At 32.7% G+C, this 24347-nt stretch overlaps 1 protein-coding gene across 3 annotated transcripts in view; it reads left to right on the forward strand.

The window, feature by feature from the left end:
- The first annotated feature begins 1397 nt into the window (after positions 1-1397).
- LOC145297684 (b(0,+)-type amino acid transporter 1-like) overlaps positions 1398-24347 on the forward strand; it is a 115303-nt gene continuing 92353 nt past the window's right edge. Inside the window, exon 1 of one of the 3 annotated variants that reach the window (XM_080143881.1) lies at positions 1398-1980. In XM_080143881.1, coding sequence (XP_080000007.1) covers positions 1978-1980 — 3 coding nt within the window. In that variant the 5' untranslated portion in view covers positions 1398-1977. Of the gene's footprint in view, positions 1981-4078; positions 4192-14288; positions 14378-24347 lie in introns of those variants that run through there. The other 2 variants (XM_080143879.1, XM_080143878.1) reach the window with 2 other exon arrangements.

Raw genomic sequence — 24347 nt, forward strand, 5'->3', positions numbered from 1 at the left:
AACTTTTAATCTTATAAAAAATACTTTGCTATTTCTTGCCTCCTCACGAGGGCAAAGTTAAACAGAAGGTCGGTTCTAATGTAGGAAAAGATGTATTTTAAGAATAGGTAGGTTATATTAGATATTTATTTATAAACATAATCCAAAAAATCTTAAAAATACATAGTTTTATTTACAAAACATTTTAATAAATAAACAAAACAACAACAAATTTGTATAAATCTATCCTTATTTGTCTCTCCATGATGGTTTTTTATGTGAGGAAAGATTAAAAAAAAAAAGGTTTTTCATTTAGGGAAAGATTTATTTTAAGAAAGTGTGGGGAGGTCGTATCATATGTTTACAAGCATATTACACTTCGTCTTTCTACTCCTCAGTCAGTGAAGGAAAAAATCCTTCTATATTGAGCAAATTTTAATTTTCATTCCTATCCAGAGTGCCCGTTTTTTGGAAACTAGATTTCCCTTGGTTAAAACCGACCCTGTGTCGAATCAATCCTTGTGGAGAGGCAAAACGTTTGTAAATAAAGTTCTTTTTATTTTAAATAGTAAAATTTTCCCTTAATGAAAATATGATTTAACAATTAAAAATGTTCGTTCTGTTTACGATTCAACTAAACTTGAAGTTCAAAACTTTGCAACAGCAACAAAGCTATATTTGCTACATTCCAAATACTCCTCCTCCTCCTCCTCCTCCTCCTCATCATCATCATCATCATACTCTGTGACAAGCTGACCCTTAATGATTCAATACGGATCATCATAATCAGCAGCAGCAGCAACAGATTACAACTTGCCGAAGCGCACAGCACAAGCACTAGCAGCAACCTCCAATCCTGCACGCACCATCATTGTTTAGTACAGCAGCTATTTCTTAGAGACGTACGTATTTTATTCCTCCGAAATAAAACACTCTGATCTTTATTGTACACGCGTGTTGTCTCCATTTTGTTGTTGTGATGTTCATCACGTCTTTCCTTTGCAAGTAGGAATCGTCATAAACTTGACAAACTAGGCCTTGTCTATTACCATTCATGCCACAGTTCATCCCTACGCCCTTGTGCGTCTCGAGAGATATAATACTAAAAATTTACCAAAATGTCACACTTCACTTCTTACATACTCTTACAAAATCAATGCTGACTACACCCTTGAGCCCCGTCCTCTAAATTTAATATTTAAAAATGAGAACAAAAACGATTAAAAAAAAGGTAATATGATTTGTGAGCTGGGCACAATACCTGGCGACGTCAGATCTTCCTATTTAGGACTTAATTACGCTTTTTGGCTATTCATAGCAAATATTATACAGTTCTATAGCAGCTGCCGCATTGCACCAAAGGGGAGATAGGGGTTTAGTTCCCGATAAGTGTTTATATTGTCCCTACAGATGGAAGTGTGTCGAGGGGACAAAGCGACTTTTACAACAAACGTGGCAAACTTAAATAACGGATATGTTTACCAGATGAGCCGTGCCTGTAATCTGCTTTTAGTTTTTAAGAAGAAGAAGAAGAAGAAGAAGAGTTTCAGTTCGTTCTCTCTTTCTTTTTCTTGCAGTTACCACGACACGTGCGCGCATTCAAACATTTTTGCATGCCACATGGTCTGCCGACTTTATGAGTGCCCGAGTACCTCAAACATAACATTTCTTTACACATTAATTTACGCACTACAGTTGAGTACACACAGTCAATGAACTAAAATATCGAGGCTTATCGGTGTCATCATCATCACCAGCATCAAGTAACAAAGCAAATAATGAGTCATCATTAATATTTTTTGTTGTTGTAATTTTTCTCAAAATGAGCGTTGGATCATAAGAGGAAAGAAAAAGAGATCCTCTTTATCAACAGAATTCAACATTTTTCAACATCAGTGAGACAAAAAAAAAAAAAAAGTTTCGTTTTACGTGCGTCGTCGTACACCACAAGAAGGGATATCTTTCCTTTTTTTTTTTTTTTTTTTTTTTTGCAAGATTATGGTAAGTATATACACAATTACATTATAGTAAGGCAGCTATACTAATTTGTCAAAAGACGAGGGCAAAGATTTGTTTTCCTTTGGCGACTAACGGTAAACTTGCAACTTTACCGTTTTAGTCGCCAATTTAAAGGCTTCAAAATAACTTTCACTGAGTGTCACGATGTAAACAGATATCAATAATTTTTTTAATTTATTAAGAATAGATTAAAATGGTTGCGTTTTCGAAATTTGAGGGTAATTTTGAAGCCTTTAAATTCACGAATTGGGGCTTATAACCGAATTATCGCACGTTCTTATGTCGAAAAAGTTTTTCTAACAAACGAACATTAGTTCATGCTTATTGCTTCACCATTTTTTTTTTTTTTTTTTCAGTTTTATTTCGTTTGTTCACAAATCAATCTACTTGTTTTGTTGGCGATCGATATTGAAATTGAATGTCTATTGTTTACCTTCCTAATACAGCAAGGTTGGGCATAAGGTCAGTTTAGGTAGTGTAAATTCTGTACGTGCAAAATCTTAACCTTTTGGCTAGGATCAAAGTGTACTATATGTTCTGCTACTACACTTAATCTGTCTTTGATTAATGTAGCAGAAATCCTGGCACTTATATATTGTGCATTCTAACATTTTTTTTCCATGTTAGGAGAGTTCCATTTGCGGCAATAAAAGCGTTAACAACCCACCTATAATGTTGGGGATTTCCGTCTGGCGGGAATCAAACAGCATGAAAGAAAGCCAAAATTATTTACGGATGTTATAATACAAAAGACTGAGACAATTTTATCACAATCCAGTATGCCTCACGTTTTTTCTTTTTTCTTAGTTGGAACTGAATGATTACCTGCATTAAAAACCGACCTTACTGTAGTGTTTAACTACCTTCTTGAATAGGGACTGGTCGTCATTCTGATGTGCGATAAACTAAAGGAAGCAATGACCCCGTAGATCATTTAACAAAAACCTCATTTTAATGCCATATTGTACGTTTTTGAACTTTTTTTGTCAACTCAGCGGATTGTGTTAAGTTGTTTTGCTGGAATGTGCTACCAAAAATAATCGCCAATGAAAAACGCGAAGAAATTATGTTTGGATTTTATGCTTTGTTTTAAAAAAAGTTAAAAATGCGATTTTTATTTTTAGGATATTTTTTTATGACTTACCTCAGCGTAGTATAAACACCCCAAATCACCCCATATTAAGAACGACTTTTGGAATACCCCCCCCAACCTCAAAAGCCGTTCTTAACATGGGGAGGTTAGTTGGGAGTGGGGTTATTCCGAAAGCCGTTCTTAACATGGGAAGGTTGGGGTGTTTATGATACACTTAGGCACGTCATAAGAATTTACCCTAAAAATAAAAATAGCACTTAACTTTTTGGTTAACATGTACGGATAAGGTCCCAACTGAGTTCAGGGAAAAGTCGTCTGACGTAGGCGGTGTCGAGGCGAAAAATTACCCCTTCAATAAAGTGCCGAGTTAACATAAGAAAAAAAACTTCAAATAATTAAAAAAAATTATTTTAACAGTTCAAATAATTAGTATTTTTTACCGCCTTATAAATTCCACAAATAATTAGAATTTTTGGTGTACTGAATTTCTTTTAATTCAACAGTTCAAATAATTAGAATTAAAATAAAAACTTCTGTCGTATGCGCCCTCGCTTGTTTTTTCTCTTCGTTACGACACTTTCATCTATCTCCACAATTATTCCGGGGCCCCCTAATTTTGTTGCAGTTGCTAATAATTTCTTGGAACAAATGTTCCGAATGTAGCCATTACCACGTAATGGCCATTTTGTCTGTTATTGTGCACATTTTGGCACATTATGTTGCAGGGGTCGTATATGCCCAAAAATATAAGAATTGGATAAATGTCGTCAGTGGCAGCTGAACTCCTTCTAAAAAACTCCCTTGTTTTATCGAAATGTGCCTTTCTTTATGTGAAGGAAGGGCACCTCCAACAATAATTTTTGTTCCTTTTTACTTTTTTGACAAATGACGCATATAGGTCCTTCTTTTCGTAAGATGTTATTTTATCGTAAGAAAATTTTCGCCTCATTGTAACAACTCCAAAATTTGCTCATGCTTGTCAAATCCATGCTGAAGGAGTTTCAGGGTGTGGTTAATTTTCTGGCTCGACACCCCTTACGTCAGACAGCTTTTTCCCCGAACTCAGAACGCGGTGGGACATCGGGACCCTATCTGTACAGGTTAATCAACTTTTTTTTTTTTTTTTTTTTTTTTTAAACTATGCATAAAATCCAAACACTGGGTACCACAAAACAGATTAAAAATGTGGGTTTATCGCGGGATAAATTTAAAATTATTCTCCACAACAACACTGGGCCTTAGTGGTAAGAATCAGCTTTCGAACTAAAAAAAATGGGCAAGACTGGAGTTTAGGTGGAAAAATAATCTCGAACCCTTTATCACATAAAAGGAACTAATTTCCCTAATCACCGGTACGTTACTTATGTCAATAATATATAAACAATATTGGTATTTCAGAAGTTGTTTTTGAAAACAACTTAAAAAAAAAAAAACTTCTTTTTATATTGCTTTTAATTAAAATAAAAAAGGTTACAATTATGAAAAGTTCTATTCATATTTAAATGTCTTGTATGTTCCGTGTTTTTTTTTTTTTTACACAATGAATACCTTTTTAATGACGGTGCTAGTGCAGAGAGTGATCCGCGCTATTTTTTAAATCGTATTTCCAAGTTTAATTAAAGTTTTATGATATGTTTTTTATTCAATTGTAAGGTTGAAGTATAGAATATGTATAAAACACTCTCCCCTCCCCATATTAAGAATGGCTTTTTAAATATAACGTTATTATTTACGCCCGGCGCTCTATGCACTAGTACCTTAATGATAAATAATACATAAATAGAAATAATAAATTATCAGACTTTTTAAAGTTTAAGTTTAAACAATAGTTTTTTTTAATTAAAAATTGAATCGTGTGATTATTATTAAATTACGTGAGTAGTTATAAACGATACAAATTAATATTAAACACGCGTAATCTCTTGCAATTTATTATTTCTCTATTTCAAATTTAAATTTATTAATTATAAAACCTTCGGTTCTTATGTATTTTTGTTACCGTGCTAAAAAAAATGGTGCTTAAGATATCGTGGAATGTTCTGTTTAAAATTAAAAAATGTTTAAAATAAAGAAGTAAAAAATGAGAGAAGAAAGATATCGTGAAAAAAAGATCGTGAAACGTTTTAAAATAAATAAGTAAAAAGTTGGGTTTCTTTAAGTTGTTTTCAAAAACAACTTCTGAAATACCTATATTATTGACATAGTAACGTACCGGTGATTAGGGAAATTAGTTCCTTTTATGTGATAATGGGTTCGAGATTATTTTTCCACCTAAACTCCAGTCTTGCCAAAAAATGGGATTATGTTAACTTCGGAGGCTATTCTCCCAGGCATTACTTCCTCCCGAAGAAGTAGTTGGCATTAGGATTTTTCGCCCCCCCCCAAAAAAAAACGATACTCAGTAGCGCAACGAACACGTTGCGCTACTGAGTATCGTTTTTTTTTTTTTTTTTTTTTTTTATCTATCTATATATCTGTGAAAGTGTCTGTGTGTGTGTGTGTACATTTCCCTACGCAATAACTCTGTCAATTGTAAGTCTACAGACTCGAACTTTGATATACAGGGTACAGAGATTTGGTAAAATCGATGTGATCGGTTTTTGGCCATAAATTTGGCGATTAAGGGGTCAAAATTCAACGATTTGACTTTTGAGAACTCTACCAAACTCCTCCGACAATTTGGGGTCTAAACACTTGAAATTTTAGATATAGGTTCATTGGACATTGATCTAACTTAATAACTTAATTTGAGCCCAAAACAAATGTTAAGGGGTCATAATAGGGGTCAAAGTTTTAAAAAATTTACACTTTTTTTTTTTTTTTTTTTTTTTTTTTTTTTTTTTTTTTTTGCTCAATATCTCCAAATACCCAGGCAATGCTGGGCACCCATGCTAGTAAATATATATATATTAAAAATAATTACGTGCTGAACGTATTGCCGTTAAAATCAACAGCATTATTAAATAGCAACAACTTTTAACCGGTAACTTCCGCCTAAGAAGTAGTTTAGAAAAAAACAGGTGGATGGCTAAAATTTGTCCTCGATATATTCTGCTAATCAACAATTATGGAAAACGAATCGTTCACGAAGTAATTACAGCAGTTGACTTATGTTTTAATATATCTTTAAAATTCCTAATTATCGAAATTGATGACAATTTGAAAACATTAAAATAGTTGGCAAGTTTTTCTATTGTTAGCGGCGGGACCTGTGTTGGAATTCTGTGGATGTTCAGCGGGAGACGCCTTGATATTATTGTAGGCTTTTTGTTAAAGCTACAAAAGTATTTATCTAAGCTAGCAGGAACGCCAGGCGTAGCCCGTATGTAAAATATGTTTAAATATGATATTATAATTTATGCAGATTTTTATATATATTCGATTAAAGTTGTGATTAATATATATATATATATATATATATATATATATATATATATATATATATATATATCCATATGACTTGGATGCATCAGCTTGAATCGAAACTGAAATCAAAACTCATGAGGAATTCTTGGTAAAATTATTTATTACAAGAAATAGAAGGTCGTAACAATTAAACGACAATCACTCGGAAGAAAAAAGGTGTAAGCATGACACACAAAATAACACGCTATCGTATTAATATATACATTATTATTATTATTATTATTATATTTGGGCTTTGTTCGAGTTCTGTATGTCTGTGTTTACTGTTTACTTCCGTTTTGTACTGACCATTTTGTTTCACGATGAATGTCCTGAAAAAGTCCCTTCTGAATAATTTTTACCAGTTCCAAAATATTCTGTTATTCTGAAAAACAGCAAGTTTGTTTGCTTATTTTAAAACTGGTGAACATTAATCAGAAGGGGCTTTTTCGGGGCATTCATAATGAAACAAAACGGTCAGTACAAAACAGAAGCAAACACAAACAGGCAGAACTTGAACAAATTCAACAGTTGATTATTTGCAAGCACAAAACGTACTAAACTTCCGAATCCAATTCATTAAACTCTTTGATAAATTTTTACCTGGTTTCCATCTTAAAATTTTCATTAAAAATGACGACTGTGAGGTTTTCGGGTATGCTGAAAGCGAATATCGGATTTAAATCTCCCACAAATAAGTATTTTTCCGGATATTAATCAATGTCATTTCTTCTGTTATTGCTGATGGCCACTTTGGTGCGCTCATACACGTAAACGCAACTCAGAGAAACTATGCACAAATGCGTGTGTACTAAGATGGCCACCAGCAATAACCTGAGAAATGATATTGTTTGGTAATTACGCATAAACCAGACCCTAACTTTCAAACACGCGTCTGTCAATTGAGGTACAGGAGCACAAAATGGGTATAATTTTCAAATATATTTTGTTTATTTTTTCACCCCCTTATAATAAAATATATAAGAATACATAAACTTTTTAGCAATAATTGTTTATTGCAAAAAAAAAAAAAATAATAAGGAATACGATTTATACTAAAATTGAAATAAAAAATAACAATAGTATCTGCACGAGTTTTCATTTTCTCTTTCTCTGTATATATTCTTCCCAACTCTCTGTCTCTAGCTTGCTTTTTACATTTGTTTATGCTGAAGAAAAAACAAACATTTCAGGGCGATGCTGAAGAAAAAACAAATATTTCATGGTGTCAAAATTATCTACAAAATTTTTTATTTCCTCTCTCTTGCTCGCTTTGTACATTTCTTTTTATGCAAAAAAAAACAGCATTTTATGGGGTCAACACTACCTACAACAGTTTTTATTTCATCTCTCTCTCTCTCTCGTTCTCACTCGCTTTGTACATTTCTTTTTATGCTAAAAAAAACCCATACATTTTACGGCGTCAACACTACCTACAACAGTTTTTATTTCTTCTTTCTCTCTCTGTCACGTGCTTGCTCTTTCTCTCTCTGTCCCTCTCTCTTTACATTTCTTTTTTCCATCACACTCTTTCTCGCTTGCTTGCTTTTTACATTTCTTTATATGCTGAAAAAAAAACCCAAACATTTTACGGTGTCAACATTATCTACAATAGTTTGCATTTCCTTGCTTGCTCGCTTCGTACATTTCTTTGTATGCCACAATATTTCACAACGTCAACAATACCTACTACATTTATTTCCTATCTGTCTCTCTCTCTATATATATCTCTCTTATGCCGAAAAAAAACATTTTACAGCGTTTTTATTTCCTCTCTTTTTCTCTCTGTATATATTCTTTTCAACTCTTTCTTTCTCTCTCACACTCTCTCTCTCTAACCATCTCTTTCTCTCACTGATTATTATAGGGGATTATGAGTATAACAGTCTTCAACTAAATACATAACTATTTTCTTTATTAATTAATAATTACAGATTTTTCTGTAATGAAAAAAAAACATAATGCCACAATAATTCCTTCTTAAAAAAATGAATTTTGTCTTTTTGTTTTATTTTTTTTTTTGGGGGGGGGGTTCCATTTACACAAACTGAGCAACAGCAACTCGTGGCTGAGTACAGTTAGTATATAATAAAATGATTGAGTGCAGAAATCCCCCCCTCCCCAGAACCAATTACCATAGGTTTGCAACAACGGATGCCACATACAAATATATTATGTCTAGAATATTAGCCACTATCTTATGTAACTTTAGAACAACATTTTAGACACATTTAGTCGTTATAATAAAATCCTACATTTCATCCTGGCATCACAACTGCACCATCTTTAGAAGTAGTAGTTCCTATTTTTCCCCTAAATATGAAGTCTTCCTACTCCTCCCCAGTTAAGACTGGGTGGAAATATTCTACAGATATTGCGTTTTTATCCTTCATAACTCATAGACATACCATAATCTTTCCCTTTTCTGATTCAAAAATAATAAATTCTCCCTTCTCAAATTCCGCCCATTCTCATTGGCTGAGAGCTGACAATTTTATTATTCTGGAATCTATCTCTTAATACATAAACGAACAATCCAGAACGCTTTAAATATGGCGACACTCTCTACAAGAGGCAATCGCTTTAAAAAAATTAAACCAAACACAAAAGCCGCTCATAAACAGAAAATTGAATGATTCCCCCTTCCCATAAAACTGCAAAAAAAAAAACAATATATATGGGCACCATTGCTTATCTTTTGATTTCGGAGAGGTTTAGCGAACCTTACATAATGTTAGTTTTTTGTTTTATTTTACTTTGTTTTATAACAAGATGTTTTTATATCTTTTTTCACATTTACTTTTAATGTGGGAGCCTTAAATTACTTACATATTTTCCTACAATTAGCTAAATTTCAATCGTATTACTTACCTTGTCTGCATTTGGTTTTTATAACTCAATAACTGCTTAAAATTAAGTTGACGCCCCAATATTTTATTCAGGTAGGTTTTAAACTAAATTACTTTACCTACTAGACCACTTATTTATTAAATGTTTGATTTTAGACCAATTATACTTTCTGTGCAGTATTTTGTTTACTTCTCTTTTCTGGGCTCATTATCGATACATTCGCTTTGTTTGTTTTTATGTAAATTTTTACCTTAGCTCCACCTCTACACTTTTCTTTATATTGACGACTTTTATAGGTTTTTGACTATGCTGATTAGGACAATCTTCTTTATATTTGGCATATACAAGTTGTTTTCGAGATATAAAGTGATTAAATCAGTGACCACCACATTTGTACATGCACGTGAAAAACAAATCTAATTCTATTCGACTGCCACTGCCCCCCCCCCAGTATTTTTTGTTGGTTTATATTATTTGCAAGTGGGTATCCTGACAACGATTATCAAGGTTAAATTTGGGGAAAATGTTTTAACCTCCCTCCCCTCACATAATGGTGTGTCTGTTCCGATAGCCATTCTTAACATGAGAAGGTTAGGGGTTGGGCAACAGCAACAACCATACTTTAATTTTTTTACGAGAAGGCATGCTTCCACCAGGCAACACCGGTTAATGGATCCTGCTAGTTTATTATTTTAGAAACAAAGCAGTACTTCTTTTTCTGCTTTTTTTTTTAAATTAGTTATTTGGTTCTCATGCTCCTTTTGTCTCCCTGTTTCTAGCCTTCTTTTCATGTTGACAGTGTAAGATGAGAAAATTAATGCATTAAAAATGCAAACCAGAACTAATAAATGAAATGAAATACTAAATAAAATAAAATCTTTCTCAATTTTGAATATAAATATTTCTTTACTGAATTCACAATGATTTAAAGTTTTGATTCTCTTTTAGTAGGTCTCTCCCTGATTCTACTTTCGCTTTTTCTCCTTCATATGCCCCTATTGAAAAGTCCAATAATGTCAAACGTGGCTATAAATTCGGAATAGGGGCATGTGAGCAAGAAAAAGCGAAAATAGAATCGGGGGGACATTTGCTACAAGAGAACCAAGTGAGCCTCCATTTAAGTGAAGGCCATCCAGCAATGTGTATTCTACTGTTTCACATTTTGTCATTTCTTTTTAACAAATAGAACACAAAGCAATTTTGCTTCTAAGTATATTTGTTTTCCATTAAATCATTATGCGTTCCACAAATGCTGATTGATCCATATTAATTCGATGCTATGACATAAATTTCTGAGGTAAGAAATTTGTGGATCCTTTAGTACACTGGCACTTAAAAGGTGTTCTGCTTCAGATTTCCATTCGTAATACCAATTTGCTTTGAACTTCAAAACGTTCAGCATGTCATAATCTTACAATGAAGTGCATTGTTTTACTGTCTACACAGATTTTAGATAGCTTTTTCGAAAAATTTAACCATAATCTTAATGTTTGTTCTCCGTTTATCTGAGATACTCTACTGGGGAATGTCAACCTATGTGTTCTCTGCTATTTTTGTAACTTTTGAGAGTGCCCCTCCTTCCACTAAAAGCCCAGCCCTTATATTAAACCTTTCTTTAGTTGAAAACGGTTAAATATTTTAATTGAACAAACGACAACGTGCACCTTCAAAATAAAGTTTATTTTCTTCTAAAGATTGCATTTGAAAAGGGCATGTAGCATATATATATACAATAAAAAATAAAAATAATCCTAAGTATTTGTTGCAAACAAAAATTGCAACAAACAGAAGCAGGAGCGAATTCTCATGGCTGGAGATTTCGAAATACACTTCCTTCCTGGTTTGTCCAATCAGAAGCCAGCTCTCAGTTTGCCTGAAAGGTGTGAGCCCCTAGATTGTCCTTATCTATATATGGTTCGTAACGAACAATGCCAACTCGCACAAAAGTCAAAGTAAAACCCACCGCCTAAAAAAAATCAGAAAGTAAAATAATATTTTTAAAATAAGAATAAACAAAGAAATTCACAAGACTGGAACAAGGCAAAATATACACTGCTTACAATGCAAAATAAAACTAATCGCAAACATTTAGCAGCTATTTAAAAACTTCAATACAATCTTAATTTTATCCAGCAATGAAGCTGTTATATTACTTGAAGAATTTGTTTGATTATTTTTAAATCGTTTAAGATTATAGTGGATGGTTGGTGTAATTTGAAGAGTCGTAAGAGATGGAAGATCGTCATTTTGTTCAGTTGACTCTGTATTTAACTGATTAGTTCAATCAGCTTAAATGAAAGAAGAAAAAATGTTCCATATGAATACCAACATCTTCAGTATAAGATTAACTTTATTTAATGTTTGCTCCAAACACGAACATAAGCATGTAAGGCTAGTTTGCTTAGCAAGCTTAAGAGTTTTGTAGTTTCACCTAATCTTGCTGTTTTCTGGCAAAGAATGAAAGCATGTTTTTAGTGTCTTATCTCCATGGCATCTTGTTCAGGAATTCAATTATATTTGTGTGTGAACCAAGCTGAGTTGGAATTAGAAAGGCTGAGAAATTTACATGTGCAGTTATTTTTTTTAAATTTGTTTATGGAACTGGCTCCAGACAAGGCATGAAACCACTTGATGTAAAGAGCTAACAAGAACAAAAGATGATAAGCGAAAAGACAGAAGATGCTTATTGGCCTTAGTCTTGAAAAGATCAAGTTATAGGTAGGAGGAAAAGTCAGCAAGAAGAGAGTTCCACAAGCCTGCAATTCTTGGAAAGAGGCTACTGGAATAGGAAGCTGTATTACTAAACAGTGAATTGATGGAGACCATTTGACTAATGAGTCAATCGATGCTGGAACACAAGAATCGGAAGTTATTAGCTAATCGCTTGTGTATTGCTGTAGGAGTCGAGGCATGTTTGTTTTAGTCAACTAAAGATAATGCAAAACCTTGTGTGTTCATACAGAAGAAATAAATCAGTCATGTAACGGTTACAAGATGTCCTGGTTGAAATGCATGTACTTTAGATTGCTTGTCCCTATATCCACCACCTAAAATTGTAATTTACTTTGTAAGTGTTGAAAATATAAGTTTAATGCAATATTTTAATGACTAAAGGACATCTTTCTGTATTTTTATAGCATTGCTCTGGTCTCCAAATTGGTTAGAGTTAGTTATTATCCCCTCCCTTTGATGTGATATGATGCAACAACTAAACTACTTATTTCAAATTATTTTTTGGCCCCCCCCCCCGACAAAAGGAGAGTGCACCTATAAATTCACCATTGTCCGTTCGTCTGTCCATACTTTTCTCAATAACTACGCCTTGGAATTTTTTGAAATTTTGCACAAGCATTAAACATGATATGAGTAAAAAAGTAACAGAACGGATTTTTCGGAAAATTGAAGGGCATTTGTTGCTGTGCACAGTTAATGAACTGGTTGGGTCAATGAGATAAGCATGAAGTTGTTGAAAGTCAGACGAAGTTATCTGAACATCAGTAAACTGAAGTAACTTGAACAGAAATGTTAATTGCAACCAGAAGCAGGAGTAGCTGACCAAGGTCACTAGTCACAGCTAACCAATGTAACAGCTGGACTTGTGGGCTATTAAAGTTTGCCCAAACTACAACATGTTCTGTTTGCTAAACTAAAATATAAATTGTGCAAGTAATTTTATATCATGTCTGTGTGGGCAATAGATAGAGGTCGATATCTGAAGAAACCGATAACAAAGCGACTATGTGCACATGTTGGAAGTGGGTTGCTTTTGCGAGTGCATTTGTAAAGGCTGGACAAAGTCAGTGTTGCAAGTAGCTTGAAGCAATGAGTGCAAGTGAAACTTCACTGATGTCAGTGCAAGTTGTTTGCAAGTTCATCTGCAAAGGAAGTTTGAAGTAACAAGTGTGAATGGATCTGTACAGTTTTTAAGTAATCCTATAAGTGTGATGTGGATGTTTGTAGAGTTTGACTAATCCTAACACCTGAAAATATCTTTTATCTTTACAAAGCTATAATCTGCCCATGCATGGAATATTCGTGCCAAATCTGGGCTGCTGTATCTACCATTAGTCGCTTCATCTTAGACAGGATCCAAAAAGAGTCCAAATCAAATAGATCCTACACTATCGGTCAAGTTCCAACCTCTGTTTTATCACAGCAATATTTTATCCCTGTGTGTATATACGGCATAAACGCGTTGCCACAATGGTTCTCATCACCGAAGTTAAGCAATGTTGAGCCTGGTTAGTACCAGATTGGTGATCATTTGGGAATTATCTCGGCATTTGTTTCCAATCGTCCTATACCTACACTTCACTTGCCACTGGTACTTAACAATGTTGACTCCAGAGAGGTGTGGTTGGAGATTGTGCACCTCCTGTCACAAAAATTTCATGCACAGGCACCCCTTCGTGGGTATCCATAGTCTGTCAAAGACTGAAGGAGCCCTTTTATTGTATCCCTGTGCCTATTTTACAAGTATTTTGTTGGAATGTTTTCTGATGAACTTGTAGCACTTGTACCCCCTCGATGTATATACTCCTAATGAATCAGACAAACAGCAAAATCCCACCCTTCATTTTTGAGGTTTCTAGATACTGGAAAGCCTTCTGTTCTAATAGTTTCTTCTCTCGGGCTACTAGACTTTGGAATTTTCTCCTTTTCCTGCTTCCCTGACTGTACTAACATGCAGAAGTTTAAATGACATCTTGCTGTTCAACTTCTCACAATCTTCTGTAAACATGGTCCCAAGTAGCAATATGTCTTGTTTGGGGGGAAAAGAGTAAAAACAAATGTTTTAAATCCATCATGTACTGTATTGATGAGTTGGTGATGTGTGATCATGTTGTATTAACGAGAGGAGCTGATACATGTGTGTGTGTGTGTGTGTGTGTGTGTCAGTCAGTCAGTCATTTCAGTCAGTCATTTCAGTCAGTCATTTCAGTCTCCATACTGGTCACCACTTGTTGCAGGATGCAGGTCGCCCACAACAACTTTTGAGAGGAACATAATGTAGCAGTGACAATGCATAAGGTGAGGCATCAGATATAAACTTATATCTGAATAAATGTTCATGGATTTCTTCTAGGCAAAGAAACACACATGGGTTTGTATGATATAGCCAGCAGGTGGTGCAACTTCCAATGTACATCTTCCTCAGCTATGGATGCTGATTATACATTAAATCAGATCAACTCGTGAAAAATGGCTGAAAACAAAAGACCACCTCTTATTACTTACTCAGGAATGATTGGATTCATTAATGTCATTTGCATGAAAGCATCACTTCGTGTAGATTTCTACCTTCACACAAAATCACACAGCGATGTGATGCATTCCAGTGACATTTCTTGTGCATTTTCTACCCTGTGTACAAAATTAGGTCCTGCACTTCACTGACAGGGTTTCTTTTTCATCTAGAAAACTAATTTCTCAATTACTACAAAAAATGTATATATTTTTTTGATAATAATGCTTAGATTGTTTTAATCAACAATAATGCGGTCTCTATTCGAAATCTTCATATTTGTTTTGAGTATAAAAACATTTTCAAAAGGGAAAACTGTTTGAGGTCTAAGAAAGAAAAAAAAAACTGCATCAAAATTACATTTTCAACCAAGAAAAGCATTTTAAAATGAGAATAATTTTTCAGGATAAAAACATACAATTTAACACCGCTCAGTTTTTTTTTTTCATCCCAATTTGGGCTGAAACACAATATTGACAAGATTATCCAATTGAAGCGGATTCAGTTTTTAATTTATCAAGATTTAAAACATTTGTTAAAAAGTTTTATGAAATAAGTGCACACAATAAAACATTATTTAAAACATTTTTGCTTTTTAATTCTCATTCTCAACATAAAATAAATAAGTGTGGACTATTTTCATTCAATTTGTAACATTAATTTAACAATTTTCAAACTAAAAATTAATTCAACAATTTCCAAACTAAAAATTAATTTAGCAATTTTCAAACCAAAAAGCAAACAACAAGAAACAACAAAACATTATGCCTATCAATGTTTTTTGTAACATAAATTGAGCTCCCACCTTAATTTTATTGACAGGTGCTTTTTTTATTTTACTAAATTGGACTTGCAAAATTTTAACCTTATTTCACTGATTCAACTAAAAACAATGTTAATTTGGCTATTATTATTTTATGCTGACAAATTAATGGAGATAAATTATATCTATTTTATACTATTTTATATTATACTAAGAATCAAAGGTTTATTTTGTTATTAGAAAAAGTGTATCGTAGCAAGGAAACCAGACAAGAATTTAGATTTAAGCAATGTGTATTAATAATGATTGGATATAAGAATGTGATGTGGGTTCATCAGGATGGATGGCCCTCAGTGTCATCGTAATGTTGTCGTTGGCCCTGTTGTATCAGGTGTGGCTGGAACGTGATCAACAGGGATCAGTGGTGAGTGAACGGTTGATGGGGACCATGCGAGTTATTTGCAATTGACGGTAGTAGTTAAATAGATTGGCTGTCAAGGTGGAATGAATAAGTCATCTTAGTGTAATGGAGTCAGGTGAACACTAGCTAATCTCTTGATCACTTGCTTATGATTAGCAAGCATGACTGTCAAGTGGCAGGATCCCAGTGTGACCAAGCCACTGAAAAGCAGTGTGTGTAGACAGTTATAGAATTATGGCTGAAAAATGGTTGTTGGATTCAGAAAACTGTTTCTTTTAGATTCTGTTTATGCCACAGTGAGTAGAGCTATGCACAATTTTATGAGTATGTTCTCCAACTTTAATGCATCATGGTGTTTAGAAAACAAATCCTAATTAAACAGTTTGTAGCCACTAAACTGAGGCACATTTGGATGCTGTTCATCATCATAACATCAGAGAGAGGGCCTCTAAGATGTTACCAAACAAAATGAAATCTAAAAGTCGTAACAGTTTAATAATTTATTGAGTGTTTTTTCATTTTGAATATGGCACATAGATTTACGCTTTTTGATGCCCAATCTTTTTTATTTGTTTTTTAAAAATTTTTTTGAAACATTTAAAAATAATCAACATTGAAAATTATTACTTCCGAATTCTCTCTTGAATGAAAAAAATATAGCTAAAATATAAACAAAGCATTTTTATTAAAGGAAAATAACTTTTTCAATTTTAAATAAAGTTTGTTGTCACATGGAATGAGAAATACATAGAAACTGTTATGAACCTGACAGGATATGTTTCTGTTAAAATTTGTGTTGAGCAATTATTTGCTTGTATTGTTCCATGTATTCATTTCCCCTTAAAATTGAGATAAGTTCTTTCCTTTACTTTTTCAGCATTATACAACATGAACCAAAAAAGTCATCATTTTAATATTAACTAATTTGTTTTGAAATAAAACAAATTAAACAATACACATGGTTTAGTTTTTTGGTTCAGTTGTACAATCGGGAATGTAGAAAAGGATGAAAATGGTTGATTGTAAAATGTTTACTGTTTTTGAAAAAGTTTTATATTTTTCATTAGTTTTATTGTTTAGAATGAATAGGAATCATTCCCATTGGTCAGTAACGTTGACTTTTCACTCTTATGCAAATACTTGTTTATTTTTATTTCAAGGGATAGCAAAAAACAAACAAACAGTAAGCTAAGGGAAAGAAAGAGAGTAGCTTATACAAGCTCATAACTCTTTCAGTTTGGTTGATCACATCTTTAGCTTCCCACAAGTGCAAGATTATAAAATTGTTATTTTTTTAAGTAATTTATTTTTATGTGTTTCATTTATATTTTATTGTAAAATGTCTACTTTTATAACCGATATAATAGAAATAGATTTTTGCATAAAGGCTTATAAAAACGATGTTCTACACACAAAATGCTAATTTTTCACTCTCTCTATATGAGCACTATATTGTAAAATCATGGTCTAAATATGCTAACCAGCAATCTGTAGTATTTTATACCAGAAAATTTGCTTCAATGCCAAAAAGACCAAAAAATAATAGTGGCCTTTATTCCAGTATCTTGTTCAAATTTTTCATTTAAACAAAAAAATAAATGTTTAGCTTTTTTTTTTTTTTTTTTTTTTTTTTTCAACAAATTAAAAAGCAAAAATGAAGAAGTTAAAAACCTGGTCAATAATTTAATAGCTAACAAAATGAACTTATCGTGATAGAGAAATATTTTGAATAAAGTTCAAATTTATGTTAAAAAGGAGCATACAGCTTTATTCAAAGAAGAAATACAAGAAAAAAAATCTTCAAAATTTGGGAAAATGCCAAACAAAATAGGCTATATATTCTAACGATCTTTATACTACAATTGAATCAGTAACTTTTAACAATTATTTCTTTTAATAATTTTTAACATGACAAACCTTACAAAAAAGATGAAGTGCTGTCTTGTACACAAGTGAAAAGAAAAAGAAAAACTGCTATAAATTTGAGTTTGTGTTGTAATTGATATTGCACTAATTTTACGTAACACCACAAAGTATTGCATCAGAATTTCAAGCTATATTCGTTTATCATATGTAACAAGTTGTGGTCTAGATGCAGAGAGAAAAATAAGTCGAAGAACCCCACCCCCTCCACTCACAATGCCCTGATTCTGGAATTGGCAGCTAGAAATAATGATTTTCATAGCTGTGTAATGAAAATATCACTTCTAGCCAAAAATAGTAACAATTTGAAAAGACTGGGTCCAGAAGAGTGGTATAGGGATGGAAAATACATGGGCAAAATATGAATTTACTCCCAATAAGACAAATCTAAACAGGACGAATTTATTAAAAAACTTCAGACATCTGAAATATCCTAACATTGATAATGCTATTTAAACATTGCTGAGAATTAATTAAAAGCAATTGAAACAGTGAATTATTTAATTGTATTTACAAGAAATAAAAATAACATCAATATTTATAATCAGATAAGCTGTTGAGTAATTAATGTAAAAATATGTTAGTGGCTTCAATATAATGACCGTACAATAATCAGATAGATGTGTGGTTGCGAACTGGAAGAAAAGAATCCATTAATTATATTTTATCAAAAACTTGGTGATTGGTGAGATCATGTACTCGGTGTCTTGAATGTTTCAGCCATATACAGTGTGCGACCTCTTACATCAACTCCATAATGCGTTTGGATATACTGAGCATTTTCTGAAATGTGTGATAAACTGAGAAATGCGATGCAACTTAGCTGATGTGAATCCGTTGAACTAAACTGCACGGATATCAAGTGTGAAACATTACTTGTTTTTGATCACCTTGGAGTCTGGAACACTCACAGTACCTTAAATAATAACGAGGTGAAAAAAAAAAGAAATAACATGTTTCAACTGGTTTTATTTTATATACATGAAAAAAAAAAAAAAAAAGTTACAATAAAGAAGGCATTTAATTGTGTTGACAATAACTACACTCACCATAACCATTCACCCATACATTTTTACTATTGTTAGTGGTGCGTCTACCAATAACCTCTCCAGGGTCCAAAAAATGTCTCCAATTTAATAGGTCTCATACTGTCAACCAAGCTCCAACCTCTCTCTCATCATTGCAAATGTCGCATCCCTGTGCTTATTTTCCAAGTACTTTAATGGAACGTGCTCTCAACTCATAGCGCTTGTGACTCCTTAACGTTAACTCTGCAGGTGGCAAATTCCCAGCCTCTGAACTGCAGAGGTTCCTAGATCCTGAAAAGTTTTCTAATCTAATAGTTTCTTCCCTCGAGCTCCTAGATTTTGGAATTCTCTCCCTGTTTCCTCTCCACAGTGTGTCCCTGTAAGCATAATCCCAAATAGTAGTCTCTTATATCCAAGTGGCAATATGCCTTGTTTCTAGTAAGTTAAAAAAAAACACAGAAGTGCTCACATCTATTTGGTAGGTGGTAAAGCTATATTCACTTGTGATAAGGTCAACTTACAGTTAACAGGGTGGATAGACCTTTGACTGAGGTAAGGAGCAAGTTGGTTTAGCTTTACCGAGAGACAGAATGAATTTGATGCATCCAGAAATGACTTATCGATGTATGTATGCGTCCTCTGCATCCCCTGTGCAATGCTCAACAGGTGGGAATTCCAATACTTTTCCATAGTCCATTTTGAGTGATGACCTAGTTACTAGAGCGACATAATAAAACACAATCTATTGAAATAATTAACAAAACAAGTTAGTGAATAAATCGATGCAAAGAAAAAAAAGAGATAATAAATTTGCCCCTGAACTCTGCTCGCAGAAATCGATAATATTTTTTCAATAAATATGAATTTTTTTATGCCCACAGACAGTTATGCTTCATGTTTGTGCAATCATCAGTGTAGGGGTAATTACTGCCAGTTGGGAGATTTGAACCCAGTCACAAAGTCACCCTTGACTTTGTATGTTGGTATTCAACCTTCAGGCTACCAGAAATTAACACAAGAATTTGAAGGAAATTATCAAGGCCCGGAAGCCACTTATCCTTGAGTGGCTTCCGGGCCTTGATAAGTGGTGACCACCGTGTAAACAAACAAAAAAAAAAAAAACCAAACAACTATGTATAAATGCCAAAGCAGCGGACATATCAGAGATATTCAATAACAGGATGTCAAATTATTGCATTTGCACTTAAGTTGATCGTTTTTTCTTAATTCTCTAAAAAGGACTCAACTTGATTATCGTAAAGGGGTTTTATATTCATGTTATTTGTTAAATATTAACATGTATATGGATTTAGCTCACATGGTAAATAACACTGGAGAGGTATATGTTTTGGTTTCGATTTTAGCTGATGGCACTCAACTTAAGAGGTATATCTAGTAAAAAAAAACAGGGAAAGAAGAGCGCTCGATACATTAGTAGAGCTAAATAGGTTATATTATTTCAATCTCTGGTGTATTTACTTAAATCATTACAAGTTGTTTCTATAGATGGGATAATAAAATTATCCAGTCTGTCTGTCGTCAGACGATTTAAGCCAAAAACAAAAATATTTTGTATTTGATATATGTGTGTGTGTCTCCTGTTACACAAGAGGTACTAAATACAAAACTACTTAACGAATGAGAGAAGGGAAATCATCCCCTCCCCCCGCGTCTGCATTACATGAGACGTTTTTTTTCTTTTCTGCTTTTTAGATTGATTTATGTTTTCGTTTCTTTCCATTTTTTTTAAATCTTATCTTCAGTAAATGTCTTTGATGTGTTTTAACACTGAAAAATAATATACTTTGCGAGTGTTTGCACAAATATTCAAATAATTTTTTTTCTTATTTTTAAACTTTCCAATTTAAAACATTTTCTTTCTTACTAGTTTTCTTTTTAACGTCATTGATAAAAAATGTTATTTTATGTGAATATAATTGCAAATATTCACAAAACAGCTTTTCCATCATTTTTGACAGGGTGTACACTAGTACTGAATAATAGTCACTAAGTGATGATATTTGCAACTTAAGCGACAACAGTTTCATTTCAGAAAATTTAATGATGCGTTTGATAAACTATCAAATATTAAAAAATTGAATTTTAACAATTATTATTGTTTTTTAGTTTCAGATTATGAAAAATATTTTTTTATATTTTTATTTACAATTTATTTGTATTTTCTTGCATAAAAAAAACTCATTCCATTCCTTTAGAAGAAACAACTGTGTTTAGTAAATCCACGGTATCGGATGAAAAAAGTTACATCATGAAACCTGGAAACCATATACAACACATTTGCATACCTTCTATCTTTTCTTGATGGGCCACACACCAGTGCAGACTATTTTATACTACCACCCCGTACAACGATTTCATATTTTTTTCAAATTAACATTCCTCCTGGTTACATACCTTGAAAAATCTGCTGTTCATGAACTTTTCATACTGATCAGACTGGTATCACACTTTCTCAGACTTGATTTTATTAGACAACATTTCTCAAATGAGTAGTCTTATTATTTACATATTTTAACTGCTGTTCTCATTTGCCTTACGTTCACAACATTTTGGCCATTGAACTCTCGTCTTCTTCAGATGTCTTTTGTCTAGTCAGTTAACTTTTCATAATTTCAAATCAAATAATTTATAAAATTTATTCAGCATTCAATGCTTTCTAGACATTTCGTATATCAATATTTTGGGGGGTTTTCACAAGGCGAGCACGACAGCCATTGTGAACTATTCTCTTCGACTTTGTTATAGTCATATAACAAAGTCGAAGAGAATAGTTTGCAACATGTAAATGATATTTATTCATTAGGTTATTCATAAGTTATTTGTCTGCCTTCTCATGAGAGCAACCTTTAAGACCAGGTAAATTTTAGTGTCAGGCAGCCAACAGCTTGCAGGTTAGGGAGAGATGCAAAAGTAGTACAATTAGCAATGGCAGCATCATACATGATGGGAATTGATATTCTCCCTTACTTTTTTCTTTATAAAAGAGGAGAATTGGCTTAATGTAGAATATTACATGTACGCTCATAATAAAGAATAGCCCAATATCATATCTCTTTCTTTTTTTTTTCTGCAGAGATCAGAAAATCGGTCTAAATTTCATTTGTTGTAATGGAAAATGAAAGGATTTCATAAATGAAATGTATTCTATATTATTATAAATTTCCAGAGAGTACATGTTTTCCTTTTTATCACCTTACTACTCCTGCACTGTTTCTTACTCCTTCTCTTTCTTGTTGGAGCTACAAAATAATTTCCTTCAATTTATTGTAAAGTATGATGTATCTTTTGAAGGCCGAGAGGGGGGGGGGCTTGATACCGTTTGCAAAGGACGAATCATGTGATTTGAGTAAAGATCTAAATATAATTTTTTTTTCAAATATTTCCTGTTTGTTTTCAAATTAGATTGTATCGAAATAAAATATTTTTTTAAACATTTATGTAGTATTAACAAAAATAAAAAATAGGCGAGTTATCAATAAAATTTGCTACTGAGCTAAATAACACAAGTTTTGTTTGTAATTTACATTTAAAAGAAAGATGGCTTCCTTACGAAAAATATACTGAACAGGATTTGCAAAAAAAAAAACTCTCGCTTCCTTTATTTTGTCCTTTAGTCCTCACATTCTATGGGCAATGTTTCTGGCAAAGAGGAAAAAATTACTGTTTTCTGGATTGAAATTTATCCATATAACACTCATCGTTGGAGAGTTTTTGACCTTGAAGTAGTATTTTTTTAACTCATTACATTAAGTGACTGCATGTTTTGTCTGGAGTGATTTCCATTAAAACAACAATAAAAACAAATCAAAATGCTGGAGGATAGCCACTATACAATGCGACAGAATGGAGTGTGTAAATATCTTTACTGATCCATCTGTAAAAAGGTCAGCTTAAGACCTACATGAAAGATAATTAGTTGGTTAGTTTAATTTTATGGCATATGGGAGATTTGAAATACTCAGTTGTTATCAATATTTTAGCAGACCTAGATAAAGTAAAGTCCTGATAGATAGAGGGCATTTAGATCCCCTGTGTGGATGGTGCAGTCAGAAGCCAGCTAAGAAAATCTAGCTCCATATTTAAGATAAATAAAATATATCTTAAATTAAAATTATTGCCTTCTTCTTAGATGACCTTGAGGGAAGGGGAGTGAACATCTTCAACACCGATTCACTAAAGATAAAAACCTCATTAGTAAAAATAATTTACAAACTTCTGCTTTCTTTTGTGTCCACTGAGAATTTGTTTTTTTCATTGTCCATTATTTCCGTGTTCCCTTTTCCATTTTACCTTTTCCTCTTGTTCTGTTAGTTCTATGATTTTTCTCAAATTTTATTTATTGGTTGCTGAAATTACCTCAAAGTTTTTGTAAGTTTTTTGTAAATATTTAAAAAATTATTTCATTAGATTTTGCTTAAAATCTGAAAATAAAAAGCAACAAAAAAAAAAAACTAACACCAAAAATTAGAATTAATGATTATTTATATAAAATGAGTAATGGTGCCTCCAGGTAATATTTTGTTTTACCCCGCTCCTCCTCCTAGAATTGTAAAATGTCTCCCAAATTAAAAAAAAAAAATGCACTCTTTCACAAATACAGGGTGGCACATAAATCATTTGGTCTTAAAAAGAGCCTTTGTTTGTGAAACTATAAATGTAAACTTTATTTTTAAACTTTCAAATAAATTGTTGGAACACTTTCTATCTTACACTTTGAGATTTTTACTGCTAATTCTTTTGAAGCATTAAACAATATAATTTTGAACAGAATAAAAAGGAGGGAGATGACCTCTTAGCCTTGGGGTATCCCCCCCCCCCACACACAAATACACTTTTAAAGGGTAATTAATATGATAAAAGATGCTGGCAGAGAGAGGAATCCTTTGAAGTTTTCAACAGAGACAAGATGGACCAACCAACCTCACCTCCCCCTTTTTTTTGAGTTGGCTTTGTGCCTAAATTTTTTATTCATTTTCCATTTCTTTTTCTGTGAATAAAAAAATTAATATCTCAAAGTGTAGTATTTGTTTTGATACTACACTTCAATTTTTTATCCTCAGTTAAAGGAGGAGAAATCCTACACGACTGAGACAATTTTTTTTGTTCCTTTTTCCCCCACATAAAAAAATGAGCCCGGTGTCTAACTCTGCCCTCGTGGGGAGGCAAAGTAAATAGGAACATAACATAAATCCAAATAAAATTCCAATCTTAAAAGTAAAATATTTTATTTTAAAATGCTAAAGTGATTTCTGCGCAACCCTGTATATAAAAAATACATTTGCCTCAACCCCAACTCCGAATGTCTTTTTGCCTTGGAGTGTGTACACAGTTAGCAACATGTGACAGAGACATTGACGATTTTCTCAGAAATAGATCAATATGAATTGAAATAATGTTTTATTGATGAAGTCCATTAATATATTAAGTTTAATTATGTTTGTCTTTTTGAGTTCTCCTGATGTTTGCTTTAATACATACAGCAAAACATAATAGCAGAAAAGGATCGATTTCTCTATAGCAACATGTGTTGTGACTGGCTGAAAAAAAACAACAAAAAAAAAAAAAACAAACAAAATAGCCTTTAAATATTTAGATCGCTT

Source organism: Euprymna scolopes, chromosome 18 (genome assembly GCF_053919585.1).
Source record: "Euprymna scolopes isolate OS-2025 chromosome 18, ASM5391958v1, whole genome shotgun sequence".
Lineage (NCBI taxonomy): Eukaryota > Metazoa > Mollusca > Cephalopoda > Sepiida > Sepiolidae > Euprymna > Euprymna scolopes.